At 39.5% G+C, this 24,747-nt stretch overlaps 1 protein-coding gene across 7 annotated transcripts; it reads right to left on the bottom strand.

The window, feature by feature from the left end:
• Nucleotides 1-13,048: 13,048 nt before the first annotated feature.
• LOC112615657 (spindlin-2B) lies at nucleotides 13,049-14,921 on the bottom strand. 7 transcript variants are annotated; one of them, XM_025372494.1, is made up of 3 exons: nucleotides 14,603-14,918; nucleotides 13,772-13,998; nucleotides 13,049-13,468 (listed from the first exon to the last, which is right to left on the bottom strand). In XM_025372494.1, the coding sequence occupies exons 2-3, from the start codon at nucleotides 13,994-13,996 to the stop codon at nucleotides 13,220-13,222; spliced, it is 474 nt and encodes a 157-aa protein (XP_025228279.1). In that variant the 5' UTR covers nucleotides 13,997-13,998; nucleotides 14,603-14,918; the 3' UTR covers nucleotides 13,049-13,219. The 7 variants fall into 7 exon arrangements, with proteins under 7 accessions (XP_025228279.1, XP_025228280.1, XP_025228276.1 ...); XM_025372495.1 differs by having other exon boundaries at nucleotides 14,658-14,918; XM_025372491.1 differs by having other exon boundaries at nucleotides 13,049-14,001; nucleotides 14,658-14,921.
• Nucleotides 14,922-24,747: the final 9,826 nt, after the last annotated feature.

The following is a 24,747-nucleotide window of genomic DNA, read 5'->3' as shown; positions in this document are numbered from 1 at the left end:
GCTTTGGACAATAACCCATAAAAAAGGAATTCCTTATAATCCTAGAGGACAAGGCATTATAGAGTGGGCACATCAAACATTACAATGCATGTTGAAAAGAAAAAAGGGGGTATAAGAGGACAACTACCACCTCAATCAAAACTACATTTAGCCTTATTTACTTTAAAATTTTTGGTTCCTGGTACAGATGGTAAGACTCCAGTGGAAAGACAATGACAAGTGTTAGAGACAAAGACAAAAATTTATCTGAAAGTGCTATGGAAATCCGCAGAAGAAGGACAATAGAAAGGTCTGGTGGATTTACTGACATGGGGACAAGGGTATACTTGTATTTTCACAGGAGATGGACAAACCGTGTGGGTGCCCTCAAGGTGCATGCAGCCATGGAATGGGATACTGGAGGAACCCAGGGTGGCCAACCATGGGCCCGGTCCCTCTGGTATGAGCCATGAGCCAGTTGAGCTTGAGTGTAAAGACGGAGAGAAGGATGACCAGAGTCACGAGGACATCAACCCCCATAACCTGGGGACAACTCAAGAACACCATGCAGGAAGCCGAGAAACTACTGGAGCGTCAAGGCGAGACAAAAACCCCTGATTCCATGTTCATGACCATGTTAGCCATAATGTCCTCTGCAGTATGTTTTCCCTGTGCAAAGGCAAAAACATATTGGGCATATGTTCCAAATCCCCCAGCAGTACGACCTATACTTTGGAGTGATACTCTTCCTGGGATTTATCACGATCAGGGAGAGTGGGCTCCAGGACCCATAACTCCCCCTGACGTAGAACAATTAGACTCTCAGAATACTGTCATTAATTTGAACGCTCCACTGGAAGGATTTCCTTTGTGTATCACCACAAAGACATCGCTCAACCATAGCTGTCTTACAATTCAAGCTCAAACATGGTTGAGTCACTATGGAAAAATAATGTACTTATTAAGTCTTGGTTCTATTAATGTAACTGATGTGCTAGCCAACCTTTCCTGGCTCAGTCACCCTAATTGTGCTGACTATATGGAATGGATTCCCTTCAATATTTCCTACCCCCCTCCATGAAACCAGTGTCTTGGCCCACTGGCTAGAAAACAATCTATGTTAACTGGAGACATTGTGGATTGGGGACCTAAAGGTCAATTAGATGGAAAAGATGAAAATCAGAAATCATGGCACAAACTTCACTGGCATTGGTGGCGAGCTTTTAATACTTCTTCTTTATACAACACTGGGATCCAATCCCCGTCTGCTGCCCAGATTGCTTGTCATGGAGCAGGCTTTAGCCTGCTTCTTCCTCAGTGGCATTATGTAGGGAGGAAAGGACCAATTCAAGAGACGATATGGAAGGCAGCACTCCCATTTATGAATGACAGTATCTGGATTGGGATACTATCCAATAATAGCAATAGTAAACAATACTGTCTTAATGTTACATTTGTAAAGAATATCACTATGCAATTTACAGTTTGTGTTTTTAATCCTTATGTCTTTTTGGCAGCTAAGAAGGACCAGCTCCAGGTAAACAGTATCCAATTGACCTGTAAATCTTGCCATTTGTATCACTGCATTAATCATAGCACATTGCAAACACATAATAGCTCGACTTTGATTTTAGGTTGCATCCCTGGGCTATGGATTCTTGTTAATCTGTCCGAGCCTTGAGTTGCCACAACTGCCTTGCATTTTGTGAAACTTCTAACTCATCATGTCTGTAGATCCTTACGTATGATAATTTTTGCTATTGTTTCCTAGGTCACACTAATAACTTCTGTCGTGATGTCCTCTGTAGCTTTGCATAGTTCTATTCAAACAGCTCAGTACATGGAGAACTGGATGTGCACAGCCAAGCAAGCATGGCTACATTGAGTTACAAACTGAAGTGGCAATGTTGAAATCCATGGTTCTATGGTTAGGAGAACAAGTACAAAGCTTGCAGTTGCAGCAGCAATTGCATTGTCATTTTAACCACACTCATATTTGTGTAACAAACTTAGAATGTAACCTAAGTGAGTATCCATGGGACCTCGTGAAAGCCCATTTGTAGGGAGCTTTCACATCCATCATCACCTTTGATATTGGTGAATTACAAGACAAAATTCTTGATTTAAATAGGCAAACTCAAGAATTTCAGTCTTCTTTAGAAGACTGGACTGAATTCCAGCAAGGCCTGGAGAGCCTCAACCCTTGGACCTATCTAAGGCACCACATTAACATCTTATATGTAGTTCTTAGAATAATGTTGCTTTGTCTCTGTCTTCTGTTCATAGTCTGTGAAATTGGATGGACCACCAATTGGAAAACAGGTGCTGCCAAGCCTGGATTTACATTCTTTGGATTAATTTGTAAACACAAAGGGGAACATGTAGGGAGCCAACTCAGGATTCCACTGGAGGCTATATGATCAAACAGCAAACTGTTTATCATGAATGCAGGATGTGGGCAGACTCACACTGCTCCTGCCACCAAAAAGTTTGCTCAGGGCCATCACTCCCTGGTGATCCTTGAAGTTATCTACTGGGAAATCTAGCACCTATTGTTCAAAGGATGCAGTCTTACAAGCCTGCTGTGAACCAAATGGCTGAGTGACAATTACCCAACAATCACCCCCCCTCTTTCTCATTATGTCTTTTACCTAATAAATTCGGAGGGCTGAAAAAGCTCAGGGTCCTTTTCCACTAGAGGCGGGGTGCCCCCTGACACCTTGTTCCAAATATACTTTGGTCTTTGTCTTTCATTCCAGCGTTTGCCCCATTTGTTCGGTCCCCAAGGTCCGTGCAGGTTACAAATATCCCTGATAAACATAGATGCAAAAATCGTTAACAAAACACTAGCTAATGGAATCCAACAGCATATTAAAAACATAATCCGTCATGATAAAGTAAGTTTCATACAAGGGATACAGGGATGGTTAAACATATGCAAGTCAATAAATGTGATACACCCCATAAAGAGAATTAAAAACAAAAATCACATGATTATCTCAATAGATGAAGAAAAAGCATTTGACAAAAGCCAGCATCCCTTCATGATTAAAACTCTCAGCAAAAGTGGCATACAAAGGACATACCTCAATGTAATAAAAGCTATCTATGGCAAACCTACAGTCAACATAATACTGAACACGGAAAAGTTGAAAGCATTTCCTCTGAGAACTGGAAGAAGAAAAGTATGCCCACTCTCACCACTTCTGTTCAGCATAGTACTGGAGGTCCTAGCCAGAGCAATCAGACAAGAGAAAGAAAGAAAGGGCCTCCAAATCGGTAAAGAGGAAGTCAAACTGTAACTGTTTACTGGTGATATGATCGGATACCTAGAAACCATAAAGACTTCTCCAAAATGTTCCAGGAACTGATAAATGAATTCAGCAAAGTTTCAGGATACAAAATTAATGTACACAAATCAGTAGCTCTGCTATACACCAACAGCAACCAAGCTGAGAATCAAATCAAGAACTCAACCCTTTTCACAATAGCCACAAAATAAATAAAATACTTACAAATATATATAACCAAGGAGGTGAAAGATCTCTACAAGGAAAACCACAAAATACTGCTGAAAGAAACCATAGATGACACAAACAAAGGAAACACATCCCATGCTCATGGATGGGTAGAATCAACATTGTGAAAAAGACAATACTGCCAAAATAAATCTACAAATATAATTTCAATTCTCATAAAAAAGTCACCATCATTCTTCACAGAACTAGAAAAAAAAAATCCTAAAATTCACATGGAACCAAAAAAGAGCCTGCATAGCCAAAGGAAGACTAAGCCAAAAGAATAAATCTGGATGCATCACATTCCCCAACTTCAAACTATACTGGAAGTCCGTAGTCACCAAAACAGCAGGACACTCGTATAAAAACAGGCACATAGACCAATGTAAATAATAGAGAACCCAGAAATAAACCCAAATGCCTACAGTCAACTGATTTTAATCGAAGCAAACAGAAACATAAAGTGGGCAAAGGACACCCTATTCAACAAACGGTGCTGGCATAATTGGCAAGCCACATGTAGGAGAATGAAACTAGATCCTCCTCTCTCACCTTATACAAAAATCACCTCAAGATGGATCAAGGACTTAAATCCAAGACCTGAAGCTGTGGAAATTCTAAAAGACAACATCAGAAAAACTCTTTTAGGCATTGGCTTAGGCAAAGACTTCATGACAAAGAACCCAAAAGCAAACGAAACTAAAACAAAGATAAGTAAGTGGAACTTAATTAAGCTAAAGAGTTCTGCACAGCAAAAGGAACAGTCATCAGAATAAACAGGCAACGGACAGAGTGGGAGGAAATCTTCACAATCTATCTATTCAAAAAGGACTAATATCCAGAATATACAAGCAACTCAAAAAAATTATCAAGAAAAAACAAACAATCCCATCAAAAAGTGGGCTAAGGACATGAATAGACAATTCTCAAGAGAAGATATACAAATGGCCAACAAACGTACAAAAATGCTCAACATCACTAATGATCAGGGAAATGCAAATCAAAGCCACAATGCAATACCACTTTACTCCCATGAGAATGGTCATTATAAAAAAATTAAAAAATAATAGATGTTGGCATGGATGCAGTAAAAAGGGAACACTTCTACACTGCTAGTGGGAATGTAAACGAGTACAATCACTATGGAAAATAGTGTGGAGATTCCTTTAAAAATTGAAGTAGGACTAACATTCTATCCAGCAATCCCACTACTGGGTATCTACCCAGAAGAAAAAAAAGTCATTTTACAAAGAAGTTATTTGCACACGCATGTTTATAGCAGCACAATTCGCAATTGCAAAAAATATGAAACCAGCCCAAATGCCCATCAATGAATGTATAAATAAACTGTGGTGTATATATACAACAGAATATTACTCTGCCATAAAAAGAAATGAATTAATGGAATTTGCAGCAACCTGGATGGAATTGGAAACCATCATTCTAAGTGAAGTAACTCAGGAATGGAAAACCAAACATTGTATGTTCTCATTCATAAGTGGGAGCTAAGCTATGGGGATGCAAAGGCATAAGAATGATACAATGGAGTCTGGGGACTTGGGGGAAAGGGTTGGAGTGGGGCATAAATGATAAAATACTACAAATTGGGTTAAGTGTTTACTGCTTGGGTGATGGGTGCACCAAAATCTCACAAATCACCACTAAAGAACTTACTCATGTAATGAACTACCACCTATTCCCCCAAAACCTATGAAAATAAAAAAATTATTAAAGAAATTAAACATCACACTTTGGGTCACCTAGAAAATTCGAATATTGGGGACATATAAACCATGCAATACTACCTAGCCATAAAAAGGAATGAGGTCATGTCCTTTGTAGCAATGTGGATTGAGCTGGGGGCCATTATCCTAAGCAAGCTAACGTAGGAACAGAAAACCAAATACTGCATGTTCTCCCTTATAAGTGGGAGCTAAACACTGAGTAGAGATGGACACAAAGAAGGGAACCATAGACACTGTGGCATACTTGAGAGTGGAGGGTGAGCAGAGGGAGAGGATTAACAAAGTACCTATTTAGTACTATGCTTATTACCTCGGTGATGAAATAATTTGCACACCAAACCCCTATGACATATAGTTTACCTGTATTACAAACTTACACATATACCTCTGAACCTAAAATGAAAGTTAAAAAAAAAAAAACACTAAAGCATGAGCCACAAATATAAAAAAAAGATTAATTCAGCCTCATCAAAATTAGAACCACTTATGCTTGAAAGCACACTCTCAAGAAACTGAAAGGCAAACCCATAGATAGGGAGAAAGTATTTGCCTCTCATGTATCTGATGTGGGACTTCTATAAAATATACATAAAGAATTCTTATAATTCACCAAAAATCAGTAAATCAACCGAACAGATATTTCTTCAAGGAAGATATACAAATAGCCAATAAGTTCAGAACATTTTGCTTAGCGTCATTAGTCATCAGGGAAATTCAAAGTAAAACACAATAAGGTAACACATCAGACACACTAAAATGGTAAGAACGTAAAAGTCTAATAACAATTGTTGAACATTTAGAGAAATTGAACTCTTCATATACTGCATGTGGAACATAAATTTTCACAGTCACTTTGATAAGCACTCTGGAATTCCTCAAACAGACATAGAATTACCATATGGTCCAGCAATTTCTCCCTTGGTATAAATCTAAAAGAAATGAAAAAAAAAAAAAACTAAATAAAAACATTTATACAAATATTTATAGCAGCATTAGTCATAACTGTCCAAAGGTGAATACAGCCCAAATATCTATGGAGGGATAAATGAATGAACAAAATTGTGTATATCCATATGCTCAGCCATAAAAATGAATGATGAGCATGCTACAAGCATGGATAAATTTTGAAAACATGCTAATTGAAAGAAGCCAGTCACAAAGGACCAAATATTATACAATTCCATTTACACAAAATGTTCACAATAGGCAGATATATAGGAACAAAAAGTAAATTAGTGGTTGCTTAGGGCAGGAAGGATGGGAGCATTGGGGAAATGATAGCTAAAGTTTAGGGATTCCTTTATGAAGTAATGAAAATGTTCTAAATTTACTGTGACGACGGTTAATTGTATACTTTAAATTAGTGAATCATATTCTATGTGAGTTACATCTTAATAAAGCTATTTTTAAAATATCTTGTGCTTCTGTATGGTAGGGAGCATGGACAGTCCATGAATACCTTCACTGTTAAGCCATTGTTGAATGGCTTTCGTGATGCAAGATGCACCATTTCCAACTGCAAATGGTCCAGGAAAATAAAAACATGACACATGGTTTCTTCAGGGACCATAATGTTGTGTCAGTGCTGGATAATTGGATTGGAACAGCAGCATTATTAATCTGAAAAATGGTCAACAGTGGTAAGGCACTGCCAATAACCCATAGAGGAGATAAAAAAATTCATTGTAATCAAGGTGCCAAGTAAAGTGGTGTCAGGAGCAAAACTTTATGCAATGTGGCCACTCTCACTGGCAGATAAGATTTGGAAGGCCAGAAGTCTGGCATGCAATGGTAGCCTCCACAACAGAAACAATCCTGTACTTTGATCCTGTTTATGAAGGTGGATGTGTTGCCAAATCCAGTAGAATTATGGATTCAGTTAGAAATTGAAGCAACTTAAGTGGTTCATGCTCATTCTGGAGCTTGATTTCAGTGTCATCAGATCATGGTCTCTTATGTGGTCATCATCTACATGAGTAAATCAGATACATTAAGCAGGGGCAGCAGCAGCAACAATTTGTTTCTTTAGTTGCAGGCCCAAAGAGAGGTGTCTTTAGTCTGCAATTTTGTAGTTTTCTAAGTGGCAACCCAAACAAGTAGGTCATTGTCAATATCCTATGAGTCAGTAAAAGTATAACAAACTTCATCTAGTGGAGGATAACCCAGATCTATGAAAATGGCTTTGCATTCTGGCCACTGAGGAGAGGATCCATTATCTTTTCAATTTTGCATAGCTAGCGGTAAGATTGAACATATGCAGCAATCCAGGGGACATCAGCAGGTTTCAGCTTATCTGAACTGTCAGTGAACCAGGCCCACACATTTAGTTGAACCTCTGTGAGTCAAGGGCCTCATTTAGCCAGCTGAAAATGGGTAATAGCCACTTTTTCAGGTAAAGCCTATATGCTGCTGGGGTGAGGCCAAGTAAGTTTTAAGATGCAATTTACCTTTCACAAGCAAGGCTTGCTGAGCTCTTCTCACCATTGGAGGTATTAAGTTGAAATTGATCAACCCCAAACAGGAATGTCAGGCTGGAGAGGTGCAAGGCTGACCTCCATGGTTCAGGTGTTCAGTTCTGAAATGAGCCCAGTAGCAAAATGTATTAGTCAATTCTCACACTGCTATGAAGAAATACCCAAGTCTGGGTAATTTATAAAGAAAAGAGGTTTAATTGACTCAGTTCTGCATGACTGGGAAGGCCTCAGGAAACAATAATGGTGGAAGGGGAAGGGGAAGAAAGGTACCTTCTTCACACAATGGCAGGAAGAAGCACAAGCAGGGAAAATGCCAGATGCTTATAAAACCATCAGATGTCATGAGACTCACTCATTATCACAATAACAGCATGGGAGAAACCACCCCCAGGATTCAGTTACCTCCACCTGGTCCCACCCTTGACACATGAGGATTACGGGGATCACAATTCAAGGTGAGATTCAGGTGGGGACACAAAGAAAAAACATGTCACAGATAATAGCTGCTTTTCAAAAGTGGTGTATCTGGCAGTCTTGTCAGGAAGTAGAGGAGTCCAAAACCCCAAGACACCCCAGGTGAAGATTGCTTCCCATTTCCAGAAATAGCAATTGTAAAATCATCAGTTACAGATACTTACATAGCTCAAAGTTATCATTACAATTGTAGGGCTCCAAAGGTAGAGAACATGACACAACTTACTGGACTGTTTCCATGGCAGAACTTCATTTCAGGCTTTACTCAAAAGATGCTGATTTGTGGGTTAGCTAATACAAAGGACCAAGCAGAATGTCCAAGCAATCACAAAGCATTTCCAATATCCAAAGAATCTAGTTAGTTGCTGAAACTCCTTTTTGGTGGTGGGGGTGCTGAAGAGACAATTTTTCTTTGCCTGAGGTTTTATTGTGAATTTTCCTACATACTTCCAGGAAACATTACTGGCAAGCAAGAGACATTACTGGCAAACAACATTACTCTTGAATTTTGGCGGCGATTTTCAATATTAATCCTGATTTTTTTTTTGGAGACTTTCAGTCATTCTTCCTAGAGGATGTGTGATAATACCACAGCTAGGTAGGGCTATTGAGACTGAGACTTCTTACTGCCAACCATCAGGACATCATGTATAGTGAAACTTTTGGAAATCTGAATGAAGAAGAACTTGCCCCAAATTCTAACCTATTCAATTTTGGCAAGTGGCACTGGAGTTTAGGTAACACTGGCGGAGTACAACAAACATGTATTAGAGGCCTTGTCACATGAATGTGAACAGATCTTAATTCTCAGATGCTAGTATGGGAAAGAAAGTGTTGTCAATGTTTAAAACAGTGCACCATGTTCTATTAGTCTGTGTCTTAGATTCGTATAGAGTCGAGATGTCTGCAACAGCTGGGGCCATTGGAGAAACAACTGAATTTATTTGAAAATATTCCACTATCAGTCTTCAACTCCTGTTAGATTTTGCACTGGGCATACAAGGCTGTTCTGTAAAGATCCTGCATCTCTTACTACTGCCTCCTATAGGTACTAATATTTATTCAGGGCACAGATTTTCTTTTTTCTTCCTAGAATTCTATGCTTTGTGTTGGATCAGAAAGCGCAGAATGTGGGAGAGACAGGAAAGCTGGTGACAGATAAATTTATGTGTCCCACTAGTACTTATCTATGTATAGCTGAATTTCATCTGGCACTTATGAAACAGGGAAATACAAGCATCAGTTCCCAGTGATATTCAGATGTGAAGGTAGCAGCATCAGTATGCTGAGTTAGCCTAAAAAGTTTTGTTCACAAGGTCATACTGGCTTCTTTCTTTCTCCTGCTGTAAACCTGGCCAAACCCTGTTATCTAATTTGGGATGCTTTCTCCTTCCAGGAGTCCAGTAGAAGAGTTTACTTGGGCATCCATATCTAACAGAGCCATAAAAGCTTGATTCTTTCCTTCATGAAAATTCTCTAACCTACTAAGATGGATGCATATGGAACTTGATCTCCATTAAGGACAGAGATCACTTGCCCCGTTTCTAATGATTTTTCTCCTTATGGCAGCTGTGCCTGAGAAAGTAGAGACAGAGCTGCACCATACCATTAGCAAGGCTTAGCATTTACTTTCGATTCTGTGTGGCATAATGGCTGCTTGTGTCTCAAAACAATAAACTTCCAATGTTTTTGGCTGACTGAATTCTCAGTATCAGGCAACAAAGTCCTACATAATAGCTAGGGGAGTTATCCAGAGGGGCAAAGCTAATAACAATAATTTATCAATGAGACTCAGGGTCGGTTTCTCATTCTTAGAGATCACTTCATTAGTATTGTATACCCAATCTAGGCATTGAGTATAGAGCCCAATTCTGTCATCTACGGTTTTCACTGGGAATTTGTTTCTCTTAAGAAAATCTTCAAAAGAAGACTGGAAAATGTCGTGCTGTCCTTGATTGATATTTATCTTCCACACAGTATTATCAAATAGGAAAACATGCAGGGTATATCTGAAAACCGCCAGATCCAACTAATTTTCACCATGTCTACTACCACCAGGATACTGAAACCCACCATTATCGGTTACCAAAATAATTGGAATATCCTACTAATTATTCTCCCTTTATTCATCATATACTAATAAAAACTATTCTCCAAGTTGTCAGAGTGATCCTGTAAAACTAAGACAAATCTTGTCTCCCCTCCACTATCAATACATGGATGGGTCTCCATCACATTCCATGTAAAAGCCAAATTGCATTTTGAAACCTACAGGGCTATAAGCTGTCTGCCTCTCTCTCTCATCCCCATTACCTCTCTGAAAACAGCTCCTGCTTTTCTCTGCCTTGCTCACTCAGCTCCAGACATGATAGCATCCTCCTTGCTCCTCAAACATGCCAGCCTAAACCTGTCTTGGGGCCTCAGCACCTGCTGTCCCTCCATCTGGAATGCTCCTTCCCCAGACAGCTACAGGGTCAGTTCTCCCACTGCCTTCAGGTGAGACTCAAAAGCCAAGTTCTCAGTAAGGCCTTCCCTGGACACCTTATCTATCTAGTTTCAGCCTCCCTCCGGAAATTTTCTATCCCAATTCCTTGCTTTATATTTTTCTATTTAACACTAGTCACTATGAATACACATTATAATTGCTTATTCATTTTGGCTACTGTCTATCCCCCACACTAAAATGAAAGCTCCATGAGGATAAGAATTTTAGTTTGCTTCTTTCATTCATTATTACATCATCAATATCTGTGCCTAGAAGAATGCCTGGCAGAGAGCCCACCTGAAGTAAGTATTTGTGGGGTAAAGATAAAACAAGTAAATTAAAAAGCAAATGGGATCAAAGCAAGTCAAAGGGGCAGTGTTTCCAGGGTGTAGCCCCAGTCACAAGTGCAAACGCTTCCAGGGAACAACTGTGCATTTTATTAGAGTGAAGCAGGCCAGCTGGGGGTGTGGCCAACTGGAGAGGGTATTCGGAGTCTAAACTGGACTGGGACCTACCTAAGGCCCAGCTGCATGTATCCTTGTTGGAATGAGGGCCCCAATCCTCACGTTTCTGTTGTTGTTGTTGTTTGTAATTGTTCTGTTTCACTTTCAGGAGATGCCAGAAACATAAATTTTCATTGTGTGAAATCTCTCAAATGTCTAAAGTACTTAATTAAAAACAGAAAACAATGAAAACACAAAGATGAAACAAAATCTGGCAGCTGACTGAGATTGGTCCCTGGGCAGTCAGCTGGTATTTGTTGGACTGAATTGTGTGATGTATACATGAAAATTAATCCCTGCTACGGTGAGGTAGGCTTGCCTTGTGTAATTCTTGAGGCAGTCAGCCTCAGGCCATGTTGGGTGCAGAGAATAAACTCTATTTACCATCTTCTTTCAACTCCTGACAGTTCCTTGCATCTCCCACTATGCATGGAGTTAGGGTAACCTGGGCAGCAGGGGTCACCAGCACTCTTTCTTTGGGGTCAGAGGTATAATTTAGTGAAGGGTGTGGTTGCAGAAACTAGTGAGAGGGTTTTCAGATGGGCTACAGGAGAAAGACTGGGGAAAGGCAAGGAGGGGAGGAAGAGAAATACACAGATCTATTTTTGCATCAGACACCATAGTTCTGAGGGACTTTTAGTGGGTTGCTGCTCCCTCTCCCCACCAACCTTGACACTTCCTTGTGATACTGTACAGCTGAATGAGTTATACCAAGTCACAACTTCCAGCCCGACTGCCCCATGGCATCTGCCTCACCTGGAAACAAAGAGCTTCACAGACTTCTATCACAGATTTCTGTGAGCTTGAGTAGGCAAGACTGGCCAACAGGTGCCTGTGAGGGGTATGCAGACACCAGCTTTGTGGGGAAGGTCTAACCAGAATGTGGACTATTGTGACAGCAGGCCTCTTTTAGTGGATTATTGGTCGGAACCACCTATGGTTTCAGGCAGCTGCTGAAAGAAGTGTGGACAGTGAGGCACTCCCCATAACCTAGAGAGAAACACTAGGCTCAATCTTCTGATGCCCCTGGTCTCTAGATAGAAAACAAACATTCCAGCAGAAGGAACCGGTGTGATGAGACTGCTGCACCTGAGTTCAGTAAGGTTCCATTTTTTCCTGGATAAAGTATTTTCAAATGCAAGATGGCACATCTCTTAAGTTCTGAGAGCCCCACGAACCCATACTCTACCAAGATTGTTTATCTAGTGCAGGACAAATGTGAGGAGGCAGCCCACAGTCCAGCACATGTGGTGCACCACATTAGTGTGTTTAGGCTGAGGGCTGGGGTTCTGCTAGGTAGCAGCGTCCTGAACTCCCTGAAAGAGGAAAAGCTCTATGGTTAGAAACTTTGCTCCGGATTAACTTGACTGAGTCATCCCTGTCAGAATGCCATTCTAGGGAACCTCCAATGTATCTGGCATCTTTGACAGATGCCACTTCCTTTGTGCGAAGAGCCAGGAAGAGCAATGTAGACACTACCAGAAGTCCAACATTTTCCTTGGCCTTCCCATTTCTCATGGGCCCCACACCCCACAACTCTTTTCCTGTATTCCCACTCCCTCTGTCAGTCTTTCTTCTTTGAATTCCTCCTTCCTCAGTGGCCCTCTTCTTCTAACTGCTCCAACACCCTAACCCACATAGCTTCTTCCTTTGTGTATCCTTTAGGCTCTCCTCAGACCCCTGTCAGGTTGATCCTTCTCCTCTTTACTCTGGATCTCTTCTAAGCTTCTTTGTGTTCCTCTCTACTCAATTTATTCTGTGTATTTTCCTCTAAGCCACAAGATCTCTGACATCTGTTCCTTCCTTTCATGCCCCATTCACCGAACACACCCGATCTTTCCAACAAGACAAAGCGCTTACACACAGCATGTCATGTACACACGAGTTTGTATTTTTTAGAGCAAAACAACAGTTAATGCTGGCAAAGATGTTGGGTTATCAGGGATTCCATAAGCTTTCAATACACTGAAAGGCAACATTTTTTGCATGTCTACAAATTATACATTTGTTTCCACACATGTGCCAAATTTTACCCTAACAGTTAGGACTTTTTCACCAAATCATAGACATAGATATGGAAATCATCATCAAACTTGATGAAATACACAGAGGGTTTGGCTTCCACTTGGTGAATGACCATGCCGATCCTTTTGGAGCCATCTTCTTTGGTATATTCCACATGCTTACCTATCAGGCCATCTACAACTCCTCCTGGCTCCCTCTCTGTTGGAGGAGACTCATTGGATTCTGGCATGATGCGGAGGTCACCTTCCTTATAATCATCTAGAAGCTGGTACATGTACAAGACAGGATCTTTCTCATAGGTAATATAAAACCAGGCTTTCATGATAGGTGCTTGAGCTAAGACCATACCCCTCCATTCATCCTTAGAACCATGCTCTCCCTCAAACATGTGTTCCACTGCTTTGCCAATTATGGTATTTGCAAGGTTGGCATCACTAACGTGAGATGATGCCACCCTGTCAGAAAGAATTTTAAGAGACAAAACTCTTTCATCTCTGTGAAGTTCCAGTCCATAAACACAGTCAATTCCATCATATTTCACCAGATAAAGAGAGGGATTTATAGGCACCTGATCCAGAACGGTTCCTTTCCACTGGGTGATGGGCTCATCTCCTTCTTTCCATCCATGAGAAATTCTGCATCCCACGATGTTCCTGCGGGGCTGGGATGAAGGTCTGCCTCTCTGCTTCTTTTGGGAGACTTTTTTCTTTGTCATGTTTGCAGACCCAGTGGCCCGTCCTGCAGCTGCCCTGGTTTGTTGCCCTTCGGCTTCCTGTGCGTTGGGGGTCTTCATGCCTGCTGGGGGAGGAGAGAGGATAGAGAGACATATCCAGTGTGCCACGAGGCAAACTTTTCCCTATAGCCATGTCTGGATATACTCTGAGCTAGTGCCTAAGGTTCCCCTAGGAGCCTGGAAGCAATGCTGGAAATCTGGCTGCATGCCTGCAGGGCTCTCCCTCTTAAGTTCCTTTGGGCTGTGGGGAAAGGCTGGAGTGGTGCAGTAGAGCTGTCTGTGGTTAGGAACTCTGCAGAAGTGGCTGGGCCACGTCCTCCTAGCTCAGAGCCCACTGCCCTCCCCGAACCCCTTGCTGCCACTGGAGTCCACTCCCAATCCCCTGCAAAGCGGCCTTGACCGGCACCCACTGACCTCCTTCCCTGAGTATCCCAGCTGCTGTCCACAACAAACCTTGCCTACCTTAACCACTTCCCTGATACCCACCGCCCTTGCTTCCTGGAGCTCACCTTCAAATCCTTGTCTGGCTCCCGCTCTTACCCCCTTTTCATGTAGCTCACCGCACTCCCCCACCCGACTTTTGCCTGGCGCCCACCTCCACCCCAGGTCTCCTGCTGGATTCCTTCCCATCCCCCTCTCCATTCTGGCGCCCACTAATGGCCTTGCCCTGCCTGGCGTCCACCGCCGCGGATCGCGGGCCTCACGTGCCCAAATCGGACACCTCGCTGCTGCCTCCGCTATGAGCCTGTGGCGAAGGAGGGTCAGCAGGCGACCGGCCGAGTGAATGCTTGCAAGAGCTGGGAGGGTAGGATCCGTAGATGAGCGTGTCTAGGAGGGCGGCAAGGCAGGCAAAGAGGACTGCAGCGGCGTTGCCACCGCTTGGCTTGCTAGCCCTCCGCCTCCCTGCTGGCGGTGGCGGCCCCTCAGCCACATCGGGATTCCACCAGTCCCTGCTGTCGCCGCCGCAGTCTCCTCCCTCTTTCCGTAGCGCAGCTTCCTGCCCAGAGAGAGGCCTCCTCTTCCTGCCAAACACCGCGCCCTCCTCTCCACCAGGCTCCCACGCCCACCACACAGCCTGGAGCCCTGGAGAAGCTATAGGCTCTGACTCCGCCTCTTCCCAAATTCAGAGTAGTTGGTGCCACAGTAGTCCTCGGAACCCTGTGGCGCCTTCATCACCCGTTTCAGGGCCCCTTGATTCCCACCCCCACCTTCTTAGTCCCCCTGCCCTATCTGCTTTCCATCTTCTTGGAATTCGCCTTGCCGCCGCCCCGCGCCCACACCGCTCCCCCACCCCGCCCCGCGCCCAGTCCCTTGCCCTTATGGATTTATTCTTTACACCTAAATATGTCTTTCCTCTTTTTGAAAGGATTTGGAGTTGAAACAGAGAAATTCACTATGGTAAGTCTGCCGTTTTGACTCAGTCTCTACCTAATTTTTCCTGTCTGATCTTTCCTGACTTTTTTGTTTTTGTTTTTAAGGGATTTTTTTCCTTTTCTTTATTGCAAGATAAGTGCATGTACAATGTGAGCACTATCTAAATTTTGGGAAATTAATATTAAGAGGAAAATCATCAACTGCAGTCGTATCTCCCATTTTTGAGGGCCTCACAGCAAAATATTAATGCTCATAGGTTTTTCCCCCCTTTTTCCTAAACTTTTGCAAAACTGAGATTGTTTTTTATCTGTAATTTCATGTCTATTAATTTTTCCAGGAAATTAGATGCTTTCTAATCGATTTTTTCATTCAACAAATATTTGTTGAGCACCTGTTACATATCTTGTGCTTGGTCCATAAAACTCAATTTTAAAGTGATTTATAATTTGGCTTTTCTCCCAGTACTGGACATTTGACATAATGTTTCTACAATAATGAGTAATCAGATCTATGTATCGGAATAGAAAGCTTTGCAAAAAAAAACTTCCTAAGAAATAATTAGATAAAAGTTATAGTTTTATAAATCAGTGGAGAAACACTGGGTATTCTTTAAGGAATGTTAAAATGATTCTTTAAATATTTTGAGAAAGGTTGTATACTAATGTTGTACCAATATCAATATTTGATTTATTAAAAGGTAAAAAGCAGCCAAATAAAATTGACCAGAAAGCAAATGAACCAACCAAAAACTCTGTAAACAAAACATTGCTTAATGGTATCTTTCTTATTCAGATACTTATGGTATTTGAATGAGGGGATGAGTCGGATGTTAACAGACCAACTACAGTTAGTAAAATAACGTCTACAAGGAAAAATAGAAATAATAATCTTGATTCAACAAAGTATGAAAGAACATTAAAATGTTACTTAATGTCATTGATGATGAAAAAAGGGGTTCATATCTAGTGCTGATGCAAGTGAAAGTTTATACAATTTTTATGGGAAGCAATTTGCATATATGTTGTAGTTTCAGCGAGGGCTTTTTTAAAGTTATGGTTAACTCTTACTCCTAGGATTTCAACCCTGGAATTTCAATGAAAAGTAAGGGGTTAGGGAGTTACCAAGGTTCTGGACTCCAGATTCTGTATTCATAGATTTAACAAGCAGTCACAAGTTCTGTTGAGCATCTAAGTCTTTCAGTGGTTCTCTCTAGAATGGGTAAACTTTCCCAGTAGAAAAACATTCACCAAATGCCCTGTTTGCCTCTTGGATCTGTTCTCCTTCTATCTCAGCTAGATAATTATTTCGTATTTCTCAGCTTTTAGATGCCATTGAGAGCGGATTTTCTTTTTTACTATATTTGTTCAGATTTACTCAATTTGTTCAGATTTTAGGGAAAGTTGTTTTGAACTGTTTAGTCTCCTATTACTAAAATCTCAAACCCTATTTTTTATTATGAAATATATGTGTTCATCCTTAGGATGTATACATTAAATAGGCACAGCTTTGTGACTGTAAATCATACCTCAATAGTGGTTTGAAAAAGAAAAAAATGTGTTTAACTATTTGTAATGACTCCAAACTAAAAAACACCTACATTTCCATCAACCATATACTAGATATGTTGGGGTATATTCATACATTGGAATATCATGCAGTAGTGAGAATATTCAAGCTACAACTACATGGAAAAACATGAATGAATCTCTCAAATATGTTGAAAAAAGAAGCCAGAGAACAAAGGGGCACACATTATTCTATTCAATTTATTTAAAGTTCAAAAACAATCATTAACTAATCTGTTGTCTAAAAAGTTAAAGTAGCAGTTATTCTTGCAAAGATATTTTCCAAATAGACAGCAATTCATACTCTATCAGTAGCTGATCAAAGTAAAAATTAGAGAAATATTTGGACATGTATATATAGCAGGAAAAGTTTATATAGATGCTGAGCTGCAAAAATATATTTAATTGTAATAGACATCAATTGATACTGCAGCCTAGCATCTTATCACCGTTCTTCTGGTAATAGTGCCACAATTTTCCTCTTGGGAACAACAAGTCTGACTTTTCAGGGTATGGAATTACTGTTGCAATGATTAGTTTAGGAATAAGCATCCAACCTAGTCAAAGCCAATGAGACACAAACTCCTAGGCATGTGGCAGTTTCCATTGGAAGAGAGTGAACCCGAAAGGATATGAGGATTAAGCTGCTCTATTCACTCTATTCTCATCAATAGATTGAGAATGAAGGTACCCCAAAGAACAGAATGGAGCCAGCCTATGCAAAAAGAGGGAGACTGTCCTAGTGACACATTCTGTACATGTAGGTGGTTATGGCCACTGACTGACTTTTGAATATTCATCTCACTTTAGAAGGTTAGTCTAAGCTAGTTATGGTGATGCCATTCTTCCTGTAAGTGATTGATTTGGCATTGGGCATGTGATCTAATCCTAGTCAATTAAGCATCATAGTATATCTGCTGGAAGACTTCTGAAAAAAATTTCTTTACTCTTAAGAAAAGAAACAGGAAATAATGTTCCCTTTTCTTTTTTAGGATGATGCTATATCTTTATATGACCTTTGGAATATCTGTAATCATCCTGAGGGCAAAACTTATGTAATGAAGATGGAAGAAGAGAGAATAGGAATACTCTGTGCGCTTTGATCTTATCGTTTTGCTGTTGATCATACCATCCCTGGAGTCCTACTTCTGACTCCAAGTTATGAGGTAACAAGTTTCTTTATAGTTAAAGCAATTTGAATCTGGGTTTTCTGTTACTTACAGTTGAAGGCATCTTAAATGGCTTAGCATTCCCAGACTTAAATTGTATAGTATCCCTAGACAATACTGTTATACTTTTAAGTTATATGAAACAATACATTCTCAGGCACTCATTCATCCAACCAGCTCCCATATCAGGAAATGGGACATTACTTCCAGACTTAAAAAATCCAGTATTCAGTTGCAAATAAGGAATAAGGAGCTATCTAAAAAACAAGCATGAGGTAAAAAGGCATCATTCTCATTTGCACTACAAGAAAAAATATACCAGGATTAGTAAATAACTCCCTAAATAAACGCTATCAACAAAGTGATGAGCCTCTTATATTTCCCTCAAAGGAAGAGGTAGGCTTCCGGACTCCAGTCTCTCCACCTCACATGTATTACTTTCCATATACTTTAGATTTCTCTGTCTTAAAGAGGTGATCCTGATATTCAATCTTGTGAGAATAAAAAATAGCATTCTAATCACTTATTTTTAAATTTCATGCATTAATATTAGTTAAGACTATCTTTCAAAATTACCAAAAATTAATATGGTTTACTGCGATCTTTTTAACAATGAAAAGATCTATGATGAATGAAATAGACCTTTCTCTATCTCATTTCCTTTTTCTCCTTGCCACCTCTCAGGACATCCCAGTGTTCTCACGTTCCATCTTCAGTCACACTTCACCAGTGTTAAATCCCTGGTATATGTTCTTCCAAACCATTTTGTATGATACTACAACAATATATAAATATAAACGTAAACATTGGAATTTGGAAGTCCTTCTCACTTTTTAACATAAGTGGGATCATACTCTTTACATTTGTGTGCAACGACACATCTATACATATTTCTAAAACATCTTCTTTATAATTGTAGACTATTTCAAGTGATACATAAACACAATGTATTCAACAGTTCTGGTATTGATAGACATTCAAGATTTTCCCCCAGCTATTTTTGCTGTTTCAAACAATGCTGCGATAACAAGTGAATGCAATCCAATTGTGACATTTCTCATTCCATCTATTTTGAGGGTTGATGGTGCCTATTTTGTTGATGAGGTAGGTATCTTTGTCTTCTCTCAATGTTGCCACATTCTTCCTTCTTAATGTTACCTGTCCTGATATAAAAGAACCTTTCCAGATAAAGAAGACTATCTTTTATTTAAGAATATATATGTGCTTTGTCTGGCCTTCCCCCAGTATTTATAAATTTTTAGCAATCTTCCAAGAAGTTATTGAATCAAAAAGAAAATAAGAAAAAATTAACAACAGAGAACTTGAGAAATGATAGCAATGAGGACACAACATATTAAAATGTGCCAGTTCCAGCCAGAACTCTATTCAAAGATAAATTTATAGTAATGACTATTTCCCTTAAAAATTAGCCAGAAATTATCATTATAGATAGCCGTGGAAACTTAAAGGAAGTAACTAAAATATGCAGAGACTGATGAAGTGAAAAAATAGAAAATTAGTAGAATATATAGCAAAACATATGTCTAAGTTTTGTGAAAAAATAAAACAATAGGAAAGAAAACTGGCAATACAGAAAAAAGGACCAACAAATGCAAAGGGATTTATAATAGGTTATTTGAAAATATAAAATTGTCATGCAATAATTCACTTGCTCCACAATGTTTATAGAGTGTCTCCTATGTTCCAGACCCTTTCATAGGCACTGCATTACTAGAATGAATTAGATAGACAAGATTCCTGCATTCAAAGTTTTTATTCTAGTGGAGTAAGACAGAAAATAAACAATGTAAAAGACAAGTTCACATAGTGGTAAGTACTACAGAGCAAGAAACACCAAGGTTATGGGGTAGAAGGAGAGAATCTCTGAACAGGTGATATTTGAGTCAAGACCTGAATATGAGAAGCAACCACTTATGAAAAGTTATGAAAATCTCTGGGGGTAAGAAATAGCTCTAGCATGAAGACTTTGAAGTGGAAACAAGCTTGTTACCTTTGAGAATAGAAAATATGTTAGTATGGCTGTAATATGTAGTGAAAAGGAGACCATATTTGAATCGCAAAAGAGTGAGATCACCTAGAGCACTGCTTCTTCATTCTTTTTTTATTTTTTTTTATTTTTATTTTTTATTTTTTATTATTATACTTTAAGTTCTAGGGTACATGTGCATAACGTGCAGGTTTGTTACATATGTATACTTGTGCCATGTTGCTGTGCTGCACCCATCAACTTATTTCACTATTATCCCCTCCCCACTAGATGGCTTTATAAGGATTTTCTTCTTTTTCCTAATTATCTCCTCATGAAATTTGAATACCAATGATGTACTGTATAATCTAGTCAATAAATGCATGTATATCTGTATTTTATATATAATCAACCTGTATGCAGGATTAAGTATGAATAAAATTTGAAGGTAGTAGTTAAATTAAAAATTAGAAAGCTAGCAATATCTAACTTAACTGTATAAGTGTATTTGCTAAGTGACTTTTAATGGAATGTATTTACTTACATAAATTATAATGTGTCAAAGTATGTATGCAAATTGGCAGTTTATATAAATACATAATAGTGATGTAATCACATTTAAAAAATTATTCACGACATTTTTCTAGAAAAGGTGAAACAATGGAAAACATTAAATTAATTTCTTCAAAGTTATTTTTGTGAATTTAACTTTTCACTTTTGCTTGATATGACAAAATCAGTTGTAACTAGCAGCTAGATATTCATATATTATCATTTTTTCTTTTTAGTACTTGACAGAAATAATGATGGGTTAAATAACTTCTGTAAAGTTAAATATGAACTATTTTTATTTAATTCTCAAAGCCCAAGTCACACACCAGACACCGAGGATCAAACATAGTCACTCAGTGGCAGCCAGTAGGTACACAAAGGCCACTTCTTGACATATGACTTCAAGAATGAGCAATAGATTGAAAGTCCTACAATCAAAGTCATCTATTTGCTATGATTTTGTAGTGCTGGTCTTGCATACATTTCATGTATCTTCCATGAGCTCAATGGCAATGTTCCTGTGATATCGAAGAAAACAAGAGTGATTAAGTTCTAAAGTATAAGATTTTGTCAAATACAGTTGAGCTTTGGAGGACACAAACCATTGTAAAACTTCATATCTTTCCACTTCTCACACCAACAATCATATTTCCCCCTTTTGGGGGCAATATTATTCTGTTTGAGAATGCATGATCTAGCGCATGCAGAATAAGGCATGAAGATTGTTTTGTATATTAACTGCAATAAGAAGCCTTTGGAGCATTCTAAGCAGGAGGGTGGCATAATCTGGTTTACATTTTTAAAATATAGTTCGGGGCTATTTATGTGGAGAGTTGAAATGCAGGTGAGAAGATCTTAGTTTCCAACAGCCAAATTTATCGAACTTAAGGCCTTATCTTCTTTTTAAAATCCTTTAGTTACTGAGACAGCACCCCTCTCCTTCCATGTTGCCAAAGCATCAGGTTATGTGCTTACTACTGTTGTTTGCAGTTCTTTCTTAATTGTTGGTCCCTGTGGACTTCCCTCACAATATTTAAAGCTCAGCTGTACATTTAAAAGGAGGTCTGTCATATTTCATTCAACATTTTAAAGTTTAGCGATTTTTTAGCGAAAGAGTTTTCATGTGCCCACTGTTTAGTGTCTTTTAGACTAGTGGTTTTAATTAGCCACTCCTGTGGTCAATCAGTGGTATAGTTTACTTCCTTCAAGACAGAGGCAAGAAGATTTTAGGGGAGTCAGTGGAATCATGCTCCCACTTCGTGAGGCCCCTCTTTAATATGTGCTATTACTTATTTAAACTAGCGAGCTCAGCAACTTATAGTTTATTTCAGATGCCTCCGAAATTGATTTTTAAAAGGACATTAAAGCCACACTGAAAATATCTAACCTTTAACTACAATACATTGCAAATTATTCTCAGGTATATTGTGCAACATATTAACTGCATAAAATTAAAAAATTCCATTTTGTTTCTATGAAGTACTGTGTATAGCATTTGCCAAATAGCACCCTAATTCCCCTGGCTGCATATCTCTCAAAGGCTTTCCTAATTGGTGAGTGTGAGAGGAGTTGGACATGTGAAAAACCATTTTATTTATCTCTTGGGTTTATTTCTTTTGGACAGAAGAGACACTCTAATTCATTCTCAAACATAGGATAAGCTTTGCGGCCGTATCAGAGAAGTCCATCATTATCCAGTTGTGCTTGTGTTTGGGTGAAATATTAGGAAGTCCTTGAAGCCCCCTATCTAACCATGTCCTCCAGTTCAGCTTTTATTAAATACCAAGGGGGTATTTTGACTTCCAAATGTGTCATTATGGTGCTGTTCTCTCAAATGGTTACATACTTACAAAGAGTAAAGATTTTTCATTCTTAGTCCTCTGAAACATTAACTGTACATAACTGTAATGTTTTCTTGAGATGTGGTACAATTTCAATCTGAAAGAGAAAGCAAAAATGTTACAGATATGCTTGAACCTATCATTACCTACCAAAAATAAATATAGGAAATGATTTACTAGGAAATGTACCGTAATCTCTGAGAGGAAGGAAAAACTCTTGGAATTTCACAGTGTCAACTTCCATCTATGTCCAGTAGTGACCTAAGGAAAAGAGTTGGAGGATTCTGACCATATCTCTTTTACTGTGATGAGTGCACAAACCAAGACTGATTAATTGTGTATGATCCCATCACTAATCATTAATATGAAACTCTCTTACATTTTAACTCATGTATTCTCAGTACCAATCATAGCACATGGGCTTGGGGAAATGGGAAATGGGACGTGATATATGTAATGAATTTTGAACAAATCTACTGAAGTATAAACATCTGTTCTTTACCCAAACAGAATACAGGTTTAAGCCCTGTCTGAATACTAAGAACTTTTGAACAGCCGTACATTAAATTTTTCACTAACAGTTTTAAATCTGTGACAAACTCCCTTTGTTGGCCCATTGCCAAAATAACATATCAGTGGTTTCCAATATAATGGCTATGGGAGTTATCCAGAGTGGGGAGGCCGAAAACAACCATTTATCAGTGAATTCCTGGGTCAGTTTCTCATTTTCTAGAGATCACTTCCTTAGTATTCTATACCCAATCTAGGCATTGAGTATAGAGCCCAATTCTGTCATCTATGGTTTTCACTGGGAATTTGTTTCTCTTAAGATCTTCAAAAGAAGACCAGAAAACGTGGTGTAGTCCTTGACTCATATTTATCTTCCACTGCACAACATCATCAAATAGGAAAACATGCAGGGTATACCTGAAAACAGCCAGATCCAACTAATTTTCACCATGTCTACTACCACCAGGATACTGAAACCCACCATTATCGGTTACCAAAATAATTGGAATATCCTACTAATTATTCTCCCTTTATTCATCATATACTAATAAAAACTATTCTCCAAGTTGTCAGAGTGATCCTGTAAAACTAAGACAAATCTTGTCTCCCCTCCACTATCAATACATGGATGGGTCTCCATCACATTCCATGTAAAAGCCAAATTGCATTTTGAAACCTACAGGGCTATAAGCTGTCTGCCTCTCTCTCTCATCCCCATTACCTCTCTGAAAACAGCTCCTGCTTTTCTCTGCCTTGCTCACTCAGCTCCAGACATGATAGCATCCTCCTTGCTCCTCAAACATGCCAGCCTAAACCTGTCTTGGGGCCTCAGCACCTGCTGTCCCTCCATCTGGAATGCTCCTTCCCCAGACAGCTACAGGGTCAGTTCTCCCACTGCCTTCAGGTGAGACTCAAAAGCCAAGTTCTCAGTAAGGCCTTCCCTGGACACCTTATCTATCTAGTTTCAGCCTCCCTCCGGAAATTTTCTATCCCAATTCCTTGCTTTATATTTTTCTATTTAACACTAGTCACTATGAATACACATTATAATTGCTTATTCATTTTGGCTACTGTCTATCCCCCACACTAAAATGAAAGCTCCATGAGGATAAGAATTTTAGTTTGCTTCTTTCATTCATTATTACATCATCAATATCTGTGCCTAGAAGAATGCCTGGCAGAGAGCCCACCTGAAGTAAGTATTTGTGGGGTAAAGATAAAACAAGTAAATTAAAAAGCAAATGGGATCAAAGCAAGTCAAAGGGGCAGTGTTTCCAGGGTGTAGCCCCAGTCACAAGTGCAAACGCTTCCAGGGAACAACTGTGCATTTTATTAGAGTGAAGCAGGCCAGCTGGGGGTGTGGCCAACTGGAGAGGGTATTCGGAGTCTAAACTGGACTGGGACCTACCTAAGGCCCAGCTGCATGTATCCTTGTTGGAATGAGGGCCCCAATCCTCACGTTTCTGTTGTTGTTGTTGTTGTTTGTAATTGTTCTGTTTCACTTTCAGGAGATGCCAGAAACATAAATTTTCATTGTGTGAAATCTCTCAAATGTCTAAAGTACTTAATTAAAAACAGAAAACAATGAAAACACAAAGATGAAACAAAATCTGGCAGCTGACTGAGATTGGTCCCTGGGCAGTCAGCTGGTATTTGTTGGACTGAATTGTGTGATGTATACATGAAAATTAATCCCTGCTACGGTGAGGTAGGCTTGCCTTGTGTAATTCTTGAGGCAGTCAGCCTCAGGCCATGTTGGGTGCAGAGAATAAACTCTATTTACCATCTTCTTTCAACTCCTGACAGTTCCTTG

The sequence above is a fragment of the Theropithecus gelada genome, chromosome X (assembly GCF_003255815.1).
Source record: "Theropithecus gelada isolate Dixy chromosome X, Tgel_1.0, whole genome shotgun sequence".
Classification (NCBI taxonomy): domain Eukaryota; kingdom Metazoa; phylum Chordata; class Mammalia; order Primates; family Cercopithecidae; genus Theropithecus; species Theropithecus gelada.
This window is presented reverse-complemented; position numbering and strand designations above follow the sequence as displayed.